Source organism: Amphiprion ocellaris, chromosome 13 (genome assembly GCF_022539595.1).
Source record: "Amphiprion ocellaris isolate individual 3 ecotype Okinawa chromosome 13, ASM2253959v1, whole genome shotgun sequence".
Taxonomy (NCBI): Eukaryota; Metazoa; Chordata; class Actinopteri; family Pomacentridae; genus Amphiprion; species Amphiprion ocellaris.
This window is the reverse complement of record NC_072778.1, coordinates 31,578,888-31,598,476: the sequence shown is the minus strand read 5'-3', so window position 1 is coordinate 31,598,476 and position 19,589 is coordinate 31,578,888. Positions and strand designations below refer to the sequence as shown.

The following is a 19,589-nucleotide window of genomic DNA, read 5'->3' as shown; positions in this document are numbered from 1 at the left end:
GAAATTTATTCTCAGAGAAATACAGAGTATTCTGAATGCTATCACATATCTGTTGTAGCACTTTTACCAACAGATTCCTCTAAAAATTATCTATCATGTTTAAGTATCTTGTGGCCTGAATTTATTCCAAGTCCCTCAGGATGCTCTGACTTCCAAATATTAATTCCACACTGATTGGGGTTACAGTAAAACTGATCCTAATTGGGATTTTACATGTTTACAACCCTAAAAAATAACTAACAATTACTTCTACTACACATGTAGCAGTGATAAAACAGATATCAGCAGTGAACAAACCTTAGTTTGGCCATGAAGCCTGGATTTTCTTAATAACATGAACATGATTGCAGAATCTGCTCCATGTGACATTATCAGAACGGAACTGTTTCATTTTAAAGATCATCGGACAATAAAGCTTTTTTTTACTTCCTCAAGCATGAACGCAGCCATAGAGGACATGCAGGGTCAGTAAGTCACAAATCACTTCTGCTTAGTTTAACTAACTACTTTTATTGTTTTGTTTCAGGCTACTGTCCTGCAACAGATGGTTGCTCAGCTCAGTGGTGTTCAAAATACTGCAGAAGATAAAACAACACAATTCCCAAAAAGCATTGTGAAACTGGGGATGAGTTGCCAAAACTATGAATATGTCTGAGGAATTTGATAAACTAAAAGGGGTCAGCGTGGGTGTGCAGACAAATTATGTATACATCCAGCTTTAAATCCTACGGGACCCATCTGTGTTTGCACTGGGCAGCTTCTCAAAATAGCTTCACGCTCTGTTGAACAGTGCCACAATCACTCAAGGAAACGGGAGATATTTTTATGATCAAAGCCAGAATGTACAATACTGTATCCTGAATATTACATACAGCAGATCTCATTTTAACTGTATGCTGACCTATCGTCCTGCTGACATCTTCAATTTGCAAGAAGATATCAGTTTTGATATTATAGTGAGTAAATGAACCCTCATCAGTGCACCTGGTGTCCATGCAGACCCCAGCGTTACATAACTTGTCATGTTTTTTTATTTGCAAGTTGGATATTTCAGTCCCTTTAAGTAGTTGTCACCCACCTAGTTGCCATCACATACACCAAAGCTTATTGGATTCCAGCCAAGTTTGTGGTGTATATATAAATAAATCGTTCGGGGTCCATGCAGACCCCAGTCAGACTGTCCATCCATCCATTATCTATACACCGCTTAAATATCATTAGGGTTGCAGGGGGCTGGAGTCTATCCCAGCTGACTCAGGCCGAAGGCAGGGGACACCTGGACAGGTCATCAGTCTGTCGGAGGGCCACATATACAGACAAACAATCACACTCACACTGACGGGTAATTTAGAATAATCTCATCACATTTTTGGACTGTGGAAGGAAGCTGGAGAACCCGGAGAAAACCCACTCATGCACAGGAAGAACATGCAAACTCCATGCAGAAAGACCCCGAGAAGGCCGGGAAGCAAACCGGGCATCTTCTAGCTGCAAGGCGAAAGGGCTAACCACCACACCACTGTGCAGCCCCCAGCCAGACTGTGCATCTTTTATTTATGTATGTTTGTGTTATGTTGCTCGTGTGATGACTGCTTCAGTTGAATTGTGTTTCATTTCAATTCAGGAGTTCTTACACTAATACTGTAAGCAATAAACGTCAGTAATCATTAATAGTTACCATCTGAACTATGGCAAGACAGGCAAGATACACTGCAGCCCCGGCCCTTCGCATGATCATAGAAAGTAACTCCAAACCATCAGATTCTGAACCCTCTCATGTTGAAGATGATGATGACTATATGGCTGGACCTGATGAAGCTTCAGAAACTGAAGACCATGAGTCTGATCCCAAATCAGATATGGATGATTCAGCTCAACATTCACCAGCAGGCAGCTGAGAGAGCACCAGCTCTTATAAGACGATGCTACCTTTGCCCAAGGGAGGCTGACTGGAAGATCCACAAGCATGCACCATGTGTGCCAGTAACGTCTGCAAGGACCATTCCACCCTCAGTGCTGTGTGCGATGAATGTATATAATTGTGCAGAGGAATGAAGGTGTCACATACATTAAGGTTAAACATTGTGTGTTTTTATAATTTTACATTGTTTTGTTAACTGATGATTTAAGCGTTTTCCATTGGAATCAAATTTCCACCATAAACATTATCCTACTATCACAGGATCCACTTGGACCCCAGTGGCAAAGAGGGCAGTTTTAATCAAAAGGACCATATATATGCTGTTCTACTACAAACCATTAATGTCTCCTTACTTTGTACCATCAGAGGTATAATAGGACATGTTAATTCCATTTCCTGCACATGATTCTGCACCAAAAATCACAAAAGTATGAAAATAATGAAAATGTTGTGTTACTTTCATTTCGTTTTCTCTTGAATAAAAACATAAGTCCCCCAAATTTCATTGTTTCTTTCATATTTGTATCTACAGATGACACATGTTTTAAGAAAATATATATTGAGAGGATATGGACAGGTAGAGAAATGTGAAACAGATGAAATACTACTGGGGTCCAGCTGGACCTCAAGTGTACACAATCGACCATCTCACCGTAAAGCTGACATAGCTTTACGGTGAGATGGTCGATTGTTTTGGTTCTTAACAGCACTTCAGTTGTTTTTTTTTTTGTATGTATTCATGTGGATTTTTTATTTTTTGAGACCCTTTTTAAAATCCACCAGGTTACATGTGACTGGTGACTTGTCCAGGGTGAACCCTGCCCTGAAACACACACTCAAGATGTGACCTTCTTTCATTAGGAGGCAGCGAAGCCTCAACATCGGTGGACCAAGTGCATTGAAGTTAAAAGAGACTATGTGGAAAAATAATCCAAAAAAAATTCTTTCTGCTGTGATTTTTTCTGGTGAGGATGACTATGCATGATACAGATTAATGTACATGAAGCAAAACTATGTGTAAATGAGGTGTGAGAGCACAAAGCCCTGACATTTTCTGCATTTTTGGCCAGATTCTGGTTTGTTTTTAACAAAGTGATGGATTAAATAAACAGGATATACAGAAACAGTCCATCTTCCATATTGTAAACCTGTAATTGAATTGCTCTATATTAGCCTATGTACTCTTAAGCAGCACAAATATCGAAATACCTGATAGGGAACAACCACAAGATGTGCAGTAACGACATGTTAAATGAGTTTAGATCAGTACATGTCAGCCTGAAATTCCCTCTAACATTTTATTCAGGCTGCGGACAGGCAAGCGGCGGGCTTTAGGACCCCGCGGTGCGGCCTGGGTGAGGGCAGCCTCAGCAGTGTGATGGTGGTTTACCTGCGAGCTGCTGACCGACAACCTGAACCAGGGAATCTGACCTGCAGCCCACTATAACACCTCCACCGTGCACATGTTGGACTGCTGGTAGCTGCACAGGAAGCTCAGCTGCTGATGGAACACATCCGACTACCGAAGGTAACCGAGGATCTGCCTGCAGGGATCAGATAGATTTCCGCACCCTGCCTGCACTGACACTTCTGCAGGAAACAGCCATACACACACACACACACACACACACAGTTACACACTCTGGAGTGAGATAACGAAGCAAACGTGCAGGCTTGATTTGAAAGGGCGTGTGCTGCCACGTCGACAGTGAGGATTTTGCAATGTCTGTGTGTGTTTGACTGCCAGTGGAACATGTGTACAGCTGTGTCAAAGCCATGAGAGCAGAGCTGAGGATGATCTCCTCTTCCTCTTCCTCCTTCCGTAGGTGGAGAACGTCCGGCTGCTGGACAGAGTCTCCCCCAGGAGGAGCAGAGTGGGAACCCTGTACCTGACAGCAACACACAGCATCTTTGTGGTGAACGAGGCCGGAGTGCGCAATGAAACTTGGGTAGGCATCAGCTCACTGCACAGGAAATGCTCAGGAGGGATGATGTCAACCTCCACGCTGGGATGAGGGACAGGAGCGCGATGCGTTCAGTACAGTGCAAAACATCACCACCATAGATGTGCGTTGCTTTATGCTGTACAATGTGTTTACAGTGCGTGTCTGCGCAGACTAATTCATCCAGGTCATGGTAGTCACAAGTGTTTGATCTAAAGACAGCTAGACTTCTCTTTTTGGTTCTTTGAAGACATTTCTCTTCCTTGTCCAGAAGCTTGCTCAGTTCTAACTTGATGGGTGTGCACTTAAGGCACCATTTCCAGGTACTTATAATGCAGTCTCGCAATCCCTCCACAGACAGTTCACCACACTTTGAGTCAGCCCTCTGCAGGCTGTTTCACAGCCATTTACACACCTGGAGTCTTAGGTAGTTAAGCGTGGGTGAGAATAAATACCTTAAACTCCCCACCAGTCACCTAGAACCTAGAAAGCCTCTTGTATGAGAGCTGAAACAAGAACCATAACCAGAAGTCCACTGAAGCTTCTAGGATTGTTTGCATTGTTAAACCTACTTAAAAAGGTCCACCTGTCTTTCCTGTAATGTCATCAGGTGCTCCACAGTTTGGTGTTCAGCGCGGAGAAACAAGCCGCCACTCCCTCAGGATGTCCTCTGATCATCCACTGTAAGAACTTCCAGGTTCTTCACTTTGTCATTCCTCGAGAGCGGGAATGCCACGACGTTCACCTGTCACTGCAGCGGCTCTCCCAGCCTGGTAGGTTTGGTAACGTTGGTGTACACACCGTCAATGGCTTTTCACCTATACCAGTATCACTGTTGAATTTTGTGCAATGATATACATCCATCCACCACAATCTGCAGAAATGGAAAATGTTTTACTCCCAGATATTGGTGCATGACAGCCTCAAAACCCGCCAAGGTTCAGGCTCTAGTTTTCATCTTCTCTGATTTCACCAGTGATGGAGGAAGAATTTAGATCGAAGATGCAAAATTCTTTATACAAAATCCTACTTTAGTTAAAGAGCATGAGCAATAGCAGCAAAATGTAGTTCAGGTATGAAGGTAAAAGTATTGATTTGGTCCCTCTGACTGATAAATTATTATATATGACTTCACAAGATGATTAATAGTGAAGCATTAGTGTGTCAGCAGCAGGTTACTGTTGGAGCTGCTGCAGGTTGAGCTATTTTGCTTTATATTCAGTTGTATATACAGGGATAGCAGGTAAATCTGAGCACTTTTTTCATGATTGGTATGAGACGAAAAACAAACACTTTGGATAAACAAACCAATTTTTACTTTTTTGAGATATTGGTTCATTTGAATATTAATTAAAATAGATACATGGGAAGTTTAGAGAAGAAAAAATCTGTTCACATCTCATAGATATCTGAAATGTGCTTTTTGTAAGACAGCAGAAGTTTGGAAATCACTGGTTTAATTTTGTAATATTATGATGTACTTTAAATGCTCATTTTATTACTCCACCCAGGAGGTGGAGCCTCAACGGAGTTATGCGACGATCAGCATTGGTCCGTCTGTCTGTCTGTCTGTTAGCAACGTTACTCAAAAACAGACTAACGAATTTGGATGAAATTTTCAGGGAAGGTCAGAAATGACACAAGGACCAATTGATTAGATTTTGGCAGTGATGCAGCTTATAGTCTGGATCCACAATTTTTTTTTTTTACAGATTTCAGCTATCGGAAATGCTATGACTGAGCAGCCTTGGCAGATTACTGTGCTCTCCGAGTATTTTTCTAGTTATCCACTGTGTTAGATTTTCATCTCTAAAGTAACTAAAGATGTCGGACACATTCAGTGTCATTATTCCCCTCTAAAATGTAGTGATGTGGAAGTATAAAGTAGCATAAAATGGAAATACTGAAAGTAAAGTACAATAACCTAAAAAATGCTTGAATATCTGTACGTAGTTATTTTCCACATTGGCTTTTGCAACACCTTGATCCCCCAACTGACAGAAAGGTTTGAGGTTTTGCTTGACAGGCTTAATTTGGTTTGTTGCAGAGAGTTACGAGGAGCTGTACTGCTTCTCCTACAAGCCAAATGTTGATGAGGTGGAGAGACGACAGGAATGGGACTTCTTGGACCTCAAGACTGATTACAGCCGAATGGGACTCCCGAACTCTCTGTGGAAACTCTCCCCCGTCAACCGACACTATAAGGTCAGTGAGCTGACTTCGGTCGGACTATTTCATCCTTATTTGGACATGTTGGCTGCTTACAGTTTAGTTGTGCCTGTTTCTAAAGGTGAGCGACACTTACCCTGCTGACCTGTTCGTACCTGAGTCTGCCACACCTCCGGTCATAGTGGGAAGCTCCAAGTTCAGAAGCAGAGGCAGATTTCCTGCCCTGTCGTACTACTCCAAAGAAAATCATGTAAGTTGACTGTATACCTCTTGGATATTCTCCTATATCAGTGTATATTAATTCAAGGGCCATGAAACATCAGTGTCTCTCAAACTCAACCAATCCCCCTGACTCTGGTTCTCCACAGGAATGGTCTGAAGCTAGTCAAAGGAAAATATTTTGCAGGAAAAAAAAGCAGATAAGAGTTTATGTATAATATATAAAGTCACTGGTGCTTGTTTAACTTGGCCAGTTTTTGTAGCAAGAATGACTCGTGAGACTGGTTGGTCGGTTGGTGTTGACCTCCCTCTTCTTCATGCAGCCAGAAGTTTGTGTTTCATAACAAATAGAAGCCAGAAACAGAGTTTTTGGAATTCGCAAACTCCCAAAAGTAAACATCACTGTATATCACTGCAGATGTATTCTGGTTATTTTTTACAGTCCAGCTGTTTCTCAATTCCAGCTCCCCATTGTACTGACAGAGGCAAATCCATGATGCTCCAATGGTACAGAGAAAGTCTGAGGTTCTGTGTTTGGTGCATAATTTGGTAGACAGACGTTTATCCCTGCTTACCAAGGCTACATCCAGACTGATACATTTTCTTTCTTTTTAAATGAAAACTGTTGTCGTCCATACAAACATTTTAGCACAGTTTTCAAAATAATCTTATGAATACCAACTCGCCGATGAACTTGAAGCAGGTGTTTGGTTGCTTAGTTGTAGAAAAGACCAGTGAGGAAGAGCAGTAGTGGTGAAAAGTAGGATGAGAGATTTTCTTAACAATTGCTAGCAGAGACAAGAAAGTCAACAAGGCTTGTAATTTGTAGTCCATGTTGAATTAACTGCTGGTGGCCAAGGCTTTGTCTTTGTTTTCTCTTGAAAACAGTTTTGGGTGTAGCGAATAAGGGAATAGCATATAGTAACAATTGAAATGCAATAAAAAATAATAATAAAAATAGCTTCCAGAGGTGGTACTTTCTGCCTGTCCAGATTATAAATAGGTTCTTGCAATTTTTCAAATAAAACAGGGTTCAGCAGTGTTTCTGAAAGTGTAAACCTTATTAACACCGGCAAAGACATTCAACATTGTTTTTGTTTTTGTTTTGTTTTTTGTACTGCATGCAGATCTGACTTTGCACTTGTCATGCAGAGCTTTGTGGTGTTGATTTAAATGGTCAAGCAAAGGTTGCCTCATGTGGTGGCAACAATAGCTGCAGACAGGCATCCTCTTTTTGGTCGACATCATTCTTTTTGTAGCCGAAATATCACAAACAGCTGATGTGGTGTTTCTTTGTGCAACCAAAGCTTAATTTTTAGTGTTTCTCTGCTCTTCCTTGAGCATTTCGCTGTGCACATGTGGAGCCTGGATGTCAACAAACTGCGTCATGTGAATATAGTAAATACAATATTTATAATAAAAACTCAGTTTATCCAAGAACAATTCACTCTGATTGAATTATCTTCTACCAGACAAACTTCTGTTGTGGATTAGTGACAGAAAATCAGAGTTATGCAAGTTTATTTTTTGTATCAAGCAGCAGAAGCAGGTGCAACATAATGTGGACAACACAATGTTGATGCTGAAACGACATACCGTGCAGCTTTAGCATAACTGTAGCAGAAGGTACAGCATTTTAAAAGCAAAAGACCTAAACCTAATTTCAATATAGTGTCTGTCTGAAATCAAGCATAATGTTGTTAGTAAATGTGTTCTCTAAACATGGTTAACTCGTCATATGAGGCTACTGTATCTGGTCAGCTGAGACATACCTATGATGATGTAGGCAAAGGGGTTCTTCTAATATTCTACCTCTGCTATTTTACAGCTGGGCAAAGCAGGACTTTATCATTTAAGGAAAATATGATTCAGCACTACTCCTTAGAACTTAACTATAATTATTCATGTTTGTGAAAGCCATATATCTGAATCTAGAATAATAGTGAACATTCATAATGGCTCCTATTAATCCTTAATTCGACAGTTGGGAATGTTTTATGTGTGCGAGGTCAGCTTCCCAGGGTTAAGGTCCTGCTTGTGGAGCTCAGTTCATACAAAGAGCTTCGTTCTGGTCCTTGTGCCAGAAGAAAGAGTCACACAGTGATCTTTGACTCTTTCCCTTGTGGCTCCTAAATAGAGATATGAGAAACTGTGTGGTTGATTAGTTCAAATTGAGCATTCAGGGGAATTTTAAAAAGCACTGTGAATTTGTATTCACCCTGATTCTCACATATTGGGTTTTTATTTATTCCAAATGTTGAGCAAAAGTGAATATTGACATGCTATGTGAAGCCTGAGTGTCTCTGGCCTCCTCCCAGGCTGCCATCTGCCGCAGCAGCCAGCCGCTGTCAGGTTTCAGCGCTCGCTGCCTGGAGGACGAACAGATGCTGGAGGCCATCTTGAGGTCCAATCCCTGCAGCGACTTCATGTATGTGGTGGACACCAGGCCTAAGGTGAGCCCTTTGTGTCTGAGGAAAAAAATACAGGACTTACAGTACTACGCTGTATGTTCAGGTGGGCTTTATTTTCCATGTTGCATTTTGCCAGCTGCATGTCCTCACAGTAAAGGCTGCGAAAACATCCTGGCTGTGTTCTTGCTGCTCCGTGATCAATATCAACAGGCATTTCTGTACAACTATGCTTTTTTATTAGTTTACTCTTAAAACAGTGTCAAAAAAACATTTTTCCCCTCTATTTCCCTCCTACTTCTAACATTAATCATATATGGGACACTCCAGAATTGGAGGACATTTGGGCTTCAAAATTTTCAAAAAATAAACCTTCTCTTTTACAATTTTCTGCTCCATATTCATCAATAATAGGTAATGAACTATATTTGTCAAAATAATTGGTCTGATCCTGATAATATGAGGTAGAGTGAGACATTCAATCACAGCTGACAATGTTCTGAAAATATGAAAAATAGAAGAGAGGACATAGCTTTGCTCATTCTTTAGGAAAACTGAGTGATGATGTTAATTACAGCGTTTCATGTGATTCAGTGTTTTCTTCTTCTACCAGCTAAAATAGGTTATACTAACAAGGTTGTGGGACACATGTTCCACGAATAATGATAATTATTTAAAATATTATGTTGAAAAATTTCCCACAATTACAAGACACATCAGTGAAAAAATAATACTAAAAAAATTAGATTTAAATCTCATTTTAACTGTTTTATTTAAGATTCAATTTGGTCATTAGGGGGGTGGGACAAGAGAAAAGCTGCATTTTAGGGGGAACTCCAGACTTATTTGGTATTTTAAAAAATATTTTCAAAACTTTTGTCTCCTTTTTTTTAAAGATTTGGTCTCAGGACAAGTACATTTCCACAACAACTGCATGTTTTAGTATTTTGTACATGGATTATTTGAAATTTGATGGGTGGAACGTAAAATGTCCTCCAAATCTGGAATGATCCATATCCCTCCCCTCTGAATCTATTTGTACTTTAACAGTTATCTACTGTCTACCAGGATCCTCCAGCTCTCTGTGTGGTTGTTAAAGTGATCAGACCTGAACAGAATTGAATTGAACTGACATTATCTGTCTTTCCAGCTGAATGCAATCGCAAACCGGGCTGCAGGAAAAGGCTACGAAAATGAAGACAACTACTCCAACATAAAGTTTCAGTTCATCGGCATCGAAAACATCCACGTTATGAGGAACAGCCAGCAAAAGATGCTCGAAGGTAATTATCATGTCCTGTGAAGATGCTTTCTCGCGCTGAATTAAGATTTATTTCCTGTAAATACAGTTTGGAGGCCACAGCAAAGCATCCATCACTGTCAGAAATGTTTTAACCACATCAGGGTTTGTGGAGCAGAAACCTACGTTTTCAGTCACCAGTCTGTTTGAAGCAGCTGCTTCCTCACATTGCTGAAACAAAGCGGGAGCTCGTGCTCCCCCTGTGGTTTTTCATATGCAGTCAAGCAAACTGAACTGTGCTGCAATCAGGCCTCAATGAGCCCACAGGAGAATTTCTGGGTATTGTACAGGGGTGTTCCTAGGAAGGCTTTGAATCCATCTGGATTTTATTTCCGAGCTATTTTGGTTTCCCGAAGTGGACAATCCCGGACATTATCCCCCAAAGAGAGACAGAGGGCGTGAGAATGATGTGATTTCAAGTCTGAAAAGTTAGAGCTGTTCTTAGTTGTGATAACTCTTTGCCCCCTGGCAGCACAAGGGAAGTCTTTAAAAGCTGGAGACAGCGCCTGCTCCTCAGTCTGCCCATCATTCTTCACCAAATTGCACACTTGAATAAGACTTAGAAGACCTCCTGCCTGGCAGCATAAACTCAAACATTTCCTAAGTGTTATAAAACCGAAGGCGGAATGAACCCGTTCACCTGCTGTTCTGCTATCAGAGGCTTCTTACAGGTCAGCAGGTTTACATGATGCTGGCACAAAAAACACACTTTGTGGGCACCTTAATGAGTGAGCAGATGTTTTCTGCTTCCTAAAAGTGAATTATGAGTGTTAATGTGATAAATTACAGTCGGCAGATCTAATGTCAACTGTGAAGAAATTAGTTCATGTCACTCTGCCCCTGAGTGAACTGGCAAATGTTTATGTTGAACCCTGAAATGGAAAAATAAATTCTAGAGTCATTTTCACAACATAAACAGTACAGTAATGTAACAGAAATGGATGTATGATGGTAAAGTCAGCAGAGTCATTAGGATTCATCCTCGGGGGACTGTGAATGTCTTTTGAACCTCTTGAATAGCTGTCAAGATATTTCATTCTGCACTGAAGTTCTTGACCCGCCGACCGGCAGACAGACCTCATCCATCCCTGAGCTGCTGCCAGACTGAAGCTTAATGAATGAAGTCTGGCCCATATTTTGTCACACCATGCAGAGGTACATATATATTTGTCAGAGATGCTTAGTATTGTGAGAGTGAGGTTTAATAAAGTGCAGCAATCAGGTATGCTCCATGTTTCCTGCCAGTCAGACAGCTGTGTTGTGCTTACAGTGTGCGAGCTGCGTTCCCCCTCCATGTCCGACTTCCTGGAGGGTCTGGAGAGCTCAGGATGGCTGAAGCACATCAAAGCTGTGTTGGATGCAGGCATCTTCATCGCCAAGGTCAGTCTGGAGGCTAATCCCCACTGTCTGCCTCAGCAGTGCACTCGATATTAGCTTAGGTGTGTGTAACTTTGTGTTTCCTGTGTGTTTGTAGATGTGATACAGATATTGTCTGTCTCTGTCAGGACAACATCTCACACAATAGTCCTGCAATAAACATTGAAGTCTTCAGGCCCGTAGATATAAAAGGGGCAGGTAAAATATTAGAAACACCTGTAAGAAGAGCACAGTACAGTTCAACAGCTGTACAAACTGCATCATCTAAAATGACCATACAATTGAATCAACACTACCTAAGGTTATTAACTTAAGGGAATAAATCAGCTAATTGTCTGTTGTTTCATGTAAATAAAGGTTCGGTGTGCAAATGTCTAAAACCAGTGGATGTTGCTAGAGTGCTGTCATTAAACAGGCCACACTTCCCCACTTTCCTGTCTGATCTTTACAACCAGAAACATTGTGTACACAAGAGCCAACAAAAACACTACAACCAGTGAATACACTGAATGTCATCAACTTCAGTGACATTATTTTCTCTACACAAGTCTGTCTTTCTCGTCACTGAAGTCTGTTCCATTTCATATGTGTCTGTTTCCACAATCCATTGGACCGAAGCTGACCAAGTCTGCATGTGGTTGGACCAAACTGGGCTAGTTTGTGGAAAAACACACACAAACACCAGAGTGGATCAGACACAAACATAGAAGGAGCCTCAAAATAGCAGTAGAGACTCTCACACTGAGGGAATGAGGGAAATGACTAATATATATGACTATAATATCAAATACTTTCATTATCTTGTGGGTGTCTGGCGTCCAGATACTGTCCTGGTGGAGCAGATGACCCATGTATTGGGGTTAGAGTTCCACCACAGTGTTTTGCATTAACTCTAACCCATATCATGTTTTACTGCTTGTCGGACCTCCTCTGTCCTCACACTGTTTCCCGTCTCTTCTCAACTGGGTCCTGAATAGAATAAAGGCAAATACCCAAAAAATAATCCTTTAAAAAGAAAAGATGTATGTTTTTTGAGCACTGGCTAAACACCGGACTGAACTTTTGCTTTTACAATGCAGTGTGAGAGGCCACTATTGGTATGTTTATAGTCATAGGGCCAACAGTTTCAATAGGAGGAACTCACATGCACTATCATGTGTGCTTTACTAGTCCGGTTATCAAAATATAGAACAGAGAAGCTCAGACTGCAACACACACATCAGCGGAGACACAGTTTGACTATATTCTCTGCAAAGGATGCTGTTACTCCACTATGTCCTTACATAGCAGATGTTTGTTTGCTGCCTATTTAATGTTCAAAATCTTGCATGTTGGACCTTTTAAAACTCCTACATTGCATTCCTGGCTCTCTGGTTCCAAAAATATAATATTTGAGGTAGGACAGCAAAGGCTATGAGCACAGGATTTTTGGCAACCAGAGGACGAAATACATTTTCTTCTTAAAGGTGTTATTTACCAGAGAAATCTTAATTAATACGTTTATGCAGAAACACAGTAGAATATTATCTAGGGGTCGACTAAATATCGACTTGGCCAATCATCAGGTCTGATGTCCAGCATTTCTCTGATTATTGATATACGTAGTTTGTTTTTTACAGATTCACAATAAAATAATCTGTAGTCTCAAACAATGTCCCGCCCACAACACTTTCTGATTGGTTACATGTCAAAGTAACAGCCATTCAGCACTAAAAAGTTAATGAAGCAAATGTAGAACATACGAACATTTCAACAGAGCTCGTATTTTTCTAAACACTTCTAATGCATTTTTTACTGAATTAGAATAAGAAGATTTATTGCCATGATAAAGCAGTGCAAAACAGCAATATAGCACAATATTGAAGGTTTCTTCTGAGAAAATGTGGTGTATAACAAGTATAGTACAAGTATAACAGGGGGTCCTTGACTTACGTCGGAGTTCAGCTCCTAGGGTATGTTGTAAGTCCATTTTCGCTGTACTTTCGGAACTCCGGTAAAAATGTAAACAAAGCCGTTACGTAACGACGAAGCGCCGTAGGTTGATGACGGCGTAAACCGAGGACTCCATGTAGTCTATAAAGACCTTGAAAAAGTATAAAAAGGCATTCTCTAGCAATATGTAAAAAACATTCTCAAAGTTAACAACAGGACATTTGAAAGGCTTACTAAACATGATAATCTGGTTCAGAATGTTGGTGGCCGGTCTCCCTGATTACTAATAATCAATATTCGTACCAGCCCTGACATAACCGTATCAGTCAGCTTGCAATATAATCACATTAAAAACAGAATTCATTTCCTTCCCTAAACTTCAGCAGCAGATACATCAGGCCTGTCTCCAGTGCAGCGGCACAAATGGTACAAAAGTGAAATTCACCATACCTTCAAAATGATGTTTTGTTGAGTCTGCAGGCTGTTGCAGAGGAGGGCGTCAGCGTCCTGGTTCACTGTTCGGACGGTTGGGACCGAACTGCTCAGGTGTGTTCAGTGGCCAGTGTGCTGCTGGATCCCTACTACAGGACCATCCGAGGAATCATGGTAACTACAAGAGCATTTGCTTTTTAATTTAACAGGATTACATCTCAGAAGTAGAACACAACCCTCTACTGTTAGAATATCCAGTTACGTTCTGGTTGATAGTCATCCATCCTGGGCTCCTGCTGTTTGTTTCTCTGATCACGCAGATTTGGACAGGCTAACTTTAGATACACCGAGAAAAACAAATATAATAAAGAAGCCTGCTTTTGTGGAATTACCCCTAAAGTCGGAGGAGAGTGACCCCACACAGAGAGAAGAGGTTCAGTCATTTTGCAGGGATTGATTGTGTACTACATCTGAACCTTTAATCATGACTGCAAATCATTCTTCTTTTTTTCCTGTGTTTAGGTTCTCATCGAGAAAGACTGGATCTCATTTGGACACAAGTTTTCTCACAGGTTTGCCTCAGAAACATTACTTTCTTTGCGCCTTTGACATGCATGCAGTGTTTAATGATTTTGTATCTACAGATGCAACCACTTGGACGGAGACCCTAAAGAGGTGTCTCCCGTCATCGACCAGTTCCTGGAGTGTGTGTGGCAGCTGATGGAGCAGTTTCCTTGTGCCTTTGAGTTCAGCGAGAGGCTCCTCATCACCATTCACAGCCACATCTACTCCTGCCAGTACGGCAACTTCATTGGCAACAACCAGCGGGAGAGGATAGAGCTGGGGTGAGATGTAAACCTGCGGCCACCATCACTTTCTTTTCCTTTTCATTCACACAGACATCTGGTCTGAGAGACGACTGACTGCTAATGAGAAGTGGCCGCTAGCCGTATATTACAACACTGACCCTGTGCAAATGCAGACAACTCAGTCCTGAAACAAAAAAACACATTGATTTATTTCTCTGTGCAAAAAAACAGAACACTATGTCTTTTTCTTTGACCCTGGTTTTTATTAGATTAACTTGCATTTGACATCCATGCAGGGTGCGTGAGAGGACTCACTCTTTGTGGAGTCATCTGTGGACCAACCATGCAGACTACATCAACCCTCTGTACAGACCAGACCACAGCCAGACACAAGGACTCCTCCGACCATCTACTGCCCCCTACAGCTTCAAGTAGGTTCTTACAAACATGGATGGATGGATGGATGGATGGATGGATGGATGGATGGATGGATGGATGGATGGATAGATAGATAGATAGATAGATAGATAGATAGATAGATAGATAGATAGATAGACAGACAGACAGACAGACAGACAGACAGACAGACAGACAGACAGACAGACAGACAGACAGACAGACAGACAGACAGACAGACAGACAGACAGACAGACAGACAGACAGACAGATAGATAGATAGAAATTAAAAACACTTCTAATTTTCAAATCTACATAAATACTAAATGTAATTAAAATATTTACACATTTCAAGGCACGGTGATTTAAAGTGATTTAACTGTAATTTAGCAGTGACACATAGCATAACATGAGTTTGCCTATAAAGCACCTTATCATACACAGAGGTTATTCAAAGTCCTTTACAGGCAGATTAAAAAATACAATTAATCAAAAACAATACAGACAAATTGGATACATGCACACATATTAATAGAATAATTAAAACTGACTGACTAAAGCAGGGCCTGTAGAAGATCCCTGGTTCGCGTCCCGGCTTTCCTGGGATCTTTCTGCATGGAGTTTGCATGTTCTCCCTGTGCATGCGTGGGTTTTCTCCAGGTTCTCCAGCTTCCTGTAACAGTCCAAAGACATACTGAGGTTAATTGTTGACTCTAAATTGTCCGTAGGTGTGAAAGTGAGTGTGATTGTTTCTATATGGAGCTCTGTGATACACTGGTGACCTGTCCAGGTGTCCCCTGTCTTCACCCTGAGTCAGCTGGGATAGACTCCAGCCCCAAGTGATCGTAATGAGAATTAAGTGGTGTATAGATAATGGATGGATGGATGAATGACTAAAACAGCTAAAAAAAACAAGAGATATGAAAAATAAAGGCATTTAACAGATAAGTAGACATTTAAATAAACAAGAAACTAAATATGATTAGGTGAATAAAAGCACAGACAAGTTTACCTAAAAAGAGTGGAAAAAACCAACTACAGTTGGGGCAAAGTGTTTTCCAACAGGAGCCGGTACTCGCATTTTGCAACATAATTACTAAAACACCAAAGAAGCTACTTTTTGATAGTAAATGTAATTGCTTATATTTTACATAGTATATTGTTTTTATTTATTTATTTATTTATTTATTTATATATTTTATCTTTATCTGTTATCGTTTTATCCCACGAAGGAGATGCACTCAAAATTTTGTTGTACATATGTCCTATGACAATAAAGGCATTTGATTTGATAGTTGTAATATTAGTTGTATTTATAGATATAGCATATCTTATATCAATTCATGAAAGTGCATTTAGTTTTTAACGATACATGAACATTTCTATGTATTATTCGTGTTGTCTCATCTGAAATACTGCAGCACAAAACCATCTGTTTGGCCGTGTGGCTGAAAATGTCCTTAACTGTAATCTAACTACACATCAATAAAAAACAGACACATAATGCAATTGTCCTTTCCCTTTTTCTGGTTTAAGCTGGGCTTCACTGACTGACTAGTCCCTACAGACCTCAGAGATCTTAGAGTACTCAGCAAACATATATCCAATATATTTTGGTCATTGGTCAATCACCAGTATTTTCATTTTCACTTACACGTGTTAAAAATGTGGCTCTGAGGTCAGAATTAGGAATGTATGTATGTATGTATGGGGATTATGTGAGGTTTCATTTCACTGATTCATTTTTCCTTCTCTGTAGATTTTGGAGAGGGCTGTACAATCGCTTCGACCGTGGGATGCATCCTCGACAGTCTGTGGAGGATTACCTGAGAGCCATCCAAGAGGAGACGCAGCAGCTGGAGGAGCAGCTGGCTTCACACAAACAGGTACGACTGAGCTGTACACTCACGCTGCAGGTCAGGAGACAAAACCAGAAAATCTACTACACAATCAGTTATTTGTGGTTGTAGAAGATGACTATAATGCTCATGTCTTCAATCATAAACAGAAAATTACCCAGCTGGAGCAGGAGCAGGGCTGGAGTGTCACCTGGAAAGCAGCCACCTGTGATAAGAGTCCGACGGTGAGGGCTCTGGGTAATGACCTCAGTCTGGCCAACACTCCCCAGGACTACACCGACGGCTTCATCACCAACAGCCCGAAAGCACCGGACGACAGCCTGATCCTCCAGCCGCAGGACTCGAGCCAAACGTCCGAGCCCAGCTTCTCCAACGGCAGCGACCAGGAGTCTGGAATCGCAGACCTGAGCTGCCGGTCGCCCCTCAGCGAGGACAGCACCAGGGACCCAGACTCGGACGAGGCGGCCTATTCTGCTGCATGAACGATTGTAGCATTCGGAGGAAGGTGCAGCACTGAGCGACACTGAACAAGCACTACCTTTACACTAATCGGGTAACCTGACTGTTGAGTTGTTTCTGTGAAAGTCTTATTTGGTTACACTCTTACACTTTTCTTTGCATGTGGTGTGGTGGACTCTCTATTTGTTGCCACATACATTCTAATTTATAGTAGTTTACTGTAGCTGATTACGTTTTACGGTGAGAAAAAGTTAAGATACTCAAGAGATTTGAACTTTTTATCCAAAATTCTTTTGAGACCCTACAGAAACTCATTTATCTGAATAAAGAGCAAAGGAAGAACAATTCTGAACAATTTAACGTAGATCTGAACAGAGTGTCTCAACACAATTAATGATAAGCCATTTAAGGGTTTGCCTGCTTTGAATTATGGTCTTCCATACAGTTAATATTTATTAGATGTCTGGATTTACAATGCAACTCCTTAAAGACAAAGTAGTCAAAGTGTAGCTATAAACACCACTACAGCAGGTTTAGCCCCAACTAGCAGCATTTGTTAGCTCTAGAAAAGATCTGGTTTGTAGCACTTTGGTATCTGAGTTTTTATAATCTTCCTTGTAGGTGCGTTAATCCTAAAAAGTGCAAAGTTAATTAATAAATTATGGTAATAAGAGCAGAACCAAATAATTAAACAAATGCACAGTATAAAATAACTAATAGATTAAATGTTGGAGGAGAAAACTCATCATTAAAGACATGACATGTGCAGAGTACAGGCAGTTTACACATGGTGCTAGTTGGTATCCATTATAGTAGCTCTGGATTCAAGATTTCAGCCTAAAAGAGCAGCAATGAAACTGGTTTACCCAAAATTCAGCTCAAATGCCAATGTAGCGACGTTTCAACACTAAAAGACACATTTATGGCTGAACTGGACTCACTCAGCACAAAACAGCGACCTCAGCTGGGCTTTGGAGTCATTACACTACAATATTTGACTGAGGTGCACATGTGGATATTTCAATTTATTATATTTCCACAGGATATCATGGAATGTGACTAAAAGAAGTGAGACACAAGTGTTGAAATTTAACTGAAAACAAGGCGATTTCATACAATCTTTCAACTCTAGAAACCAAAATCTTACCAAAGGGAATTAACTGTCAGCTGGTATAGGGAGTGTAAATGGTGGGACTACTGAACCAGCAGACTGAAGCATGTCAACACACAGATAAAGTGATGCTTAAGGCAGCAGATTTCCAACTGACTCTCCTCTACAGGTAGCATTAAAGCGGCTCACTTTAATAGTGTAGTACACCTCACTGTAGACGCACTCCTGCAAACGAACAATGCAAAGATTGTCGAGCAAAGCGTGTTATGATATTTTTGTACTATGACCTTTTTTTTGTCTTCTGTAATCTCGCTTTAAATGCTTGTTTTTATTTGTGTCAAAGGGTTTAAAAATATCAGAGTCATACTGAATTCTGTCCTTTATAATGCCAGGTTCATTTGTTTAGCTGGAATAAGAGTCAGAATTGTTGAACTGATCAAAATGCAAAGTTATGTAAACTGTTTTCTTGTGAAATAAATAAATATATTATTGACTGCCCCACTGTTCTGATGATTTTTGAAGTTTTCTTCACACATTTGAGCACTGATGGGCATACTTACAAAAGTTTGGGGTCAACCAGACAATTTCATGTTTTCCATAAAAACTCACACTTTTATCCATGTGCTAACATAATTGCACAAAGGTTTTCTAATCATCAATGAACCTTTCAACACCATTAGGTAACACAATGTAGCATTAGAGTGATGGTTGCTGGAAATGTTCCTCTGTACCCCTATGGAGATATTCCATTAAAAATCAGCTGTTTCCAGCTACAATAGTCATTTACCACATTAACAATGTCTACACTGGATTTATTATTAATGTTATCTTCATTGAAAAAAATGCTTTTATTTAAAAAATAAGGACATTTCTAGGTGACCCCAAATTTTTTAAAGAGACATAAATTAGCTTTTCTTCTAATGTAAATGCTGTTATCCTTTCATCTGTACAATCACTTTAAACAGGAAAAATCTACATTTTGTGTATTCAGTCCAACAGTTTTCCTTCACCAGACAGTAACTCCTACTGACTTACTAAATGCTGACATTCTTGACACACACATTTATTTCATGCTCACAACTGCCTGGTTCAAATCCAGTTGTGCCTCACTTCTTTTACAATTAAAGTTCCTGAACATCTGCCCAGCTGTACTGGCCATGAGCCAGATCCTAAAGCTCTGCTGGCACCCACAGTTCTGCTCTGTGGCTCATCCATTGTCTGTTTTCATTTATTTCTTGCAAGCAAAGAGAATTC

General features: G+C 40.5%; 1 protein-coding gene across 1 annotated transcript; it reads left to right on the top strand.

Moving 5' to 3' along the window:
* Positions 1 to 3,260: 3,260 nt before the first annotated feature.
* mtmr7a (myotubularin related protein 7a) lies at positions 3,261 to 18,833 on the top strand. Its single transcript, XM_023272273.3, has 14 exons — positions 3,261 to 3,449; positions 3,748 to 3,870; positions 4,475 to 4,637; positions 5,912 to 6,069; positions 6,155 to 6,283; positions 8,571 to 8,705; positions 9,811 to 9,943; positions 11,231 to 11,340; positions 13,750 to 13,875; positions 14,224 to 14,273; positions 14,346 to 14,546; positions 14,807 to 14,941; positions 16,666 to 16,792; positions 16,915 to 18,833. Exons 1-14 carry the CDS (start codon positions 3,426 to 3,428, stop codon positions 17,245 to 17,247), a joined length of 1,947 nt encoding a protein of 648 aa, XP_023128041.2. The 5' UTR covers positions 3,261 to 3,425; the 3' UTR covers positions 17,248 to 18,833.
* The last annotated feature ends 756 nt before the right edge of the window (positions 18,834 to 19,589 follow it).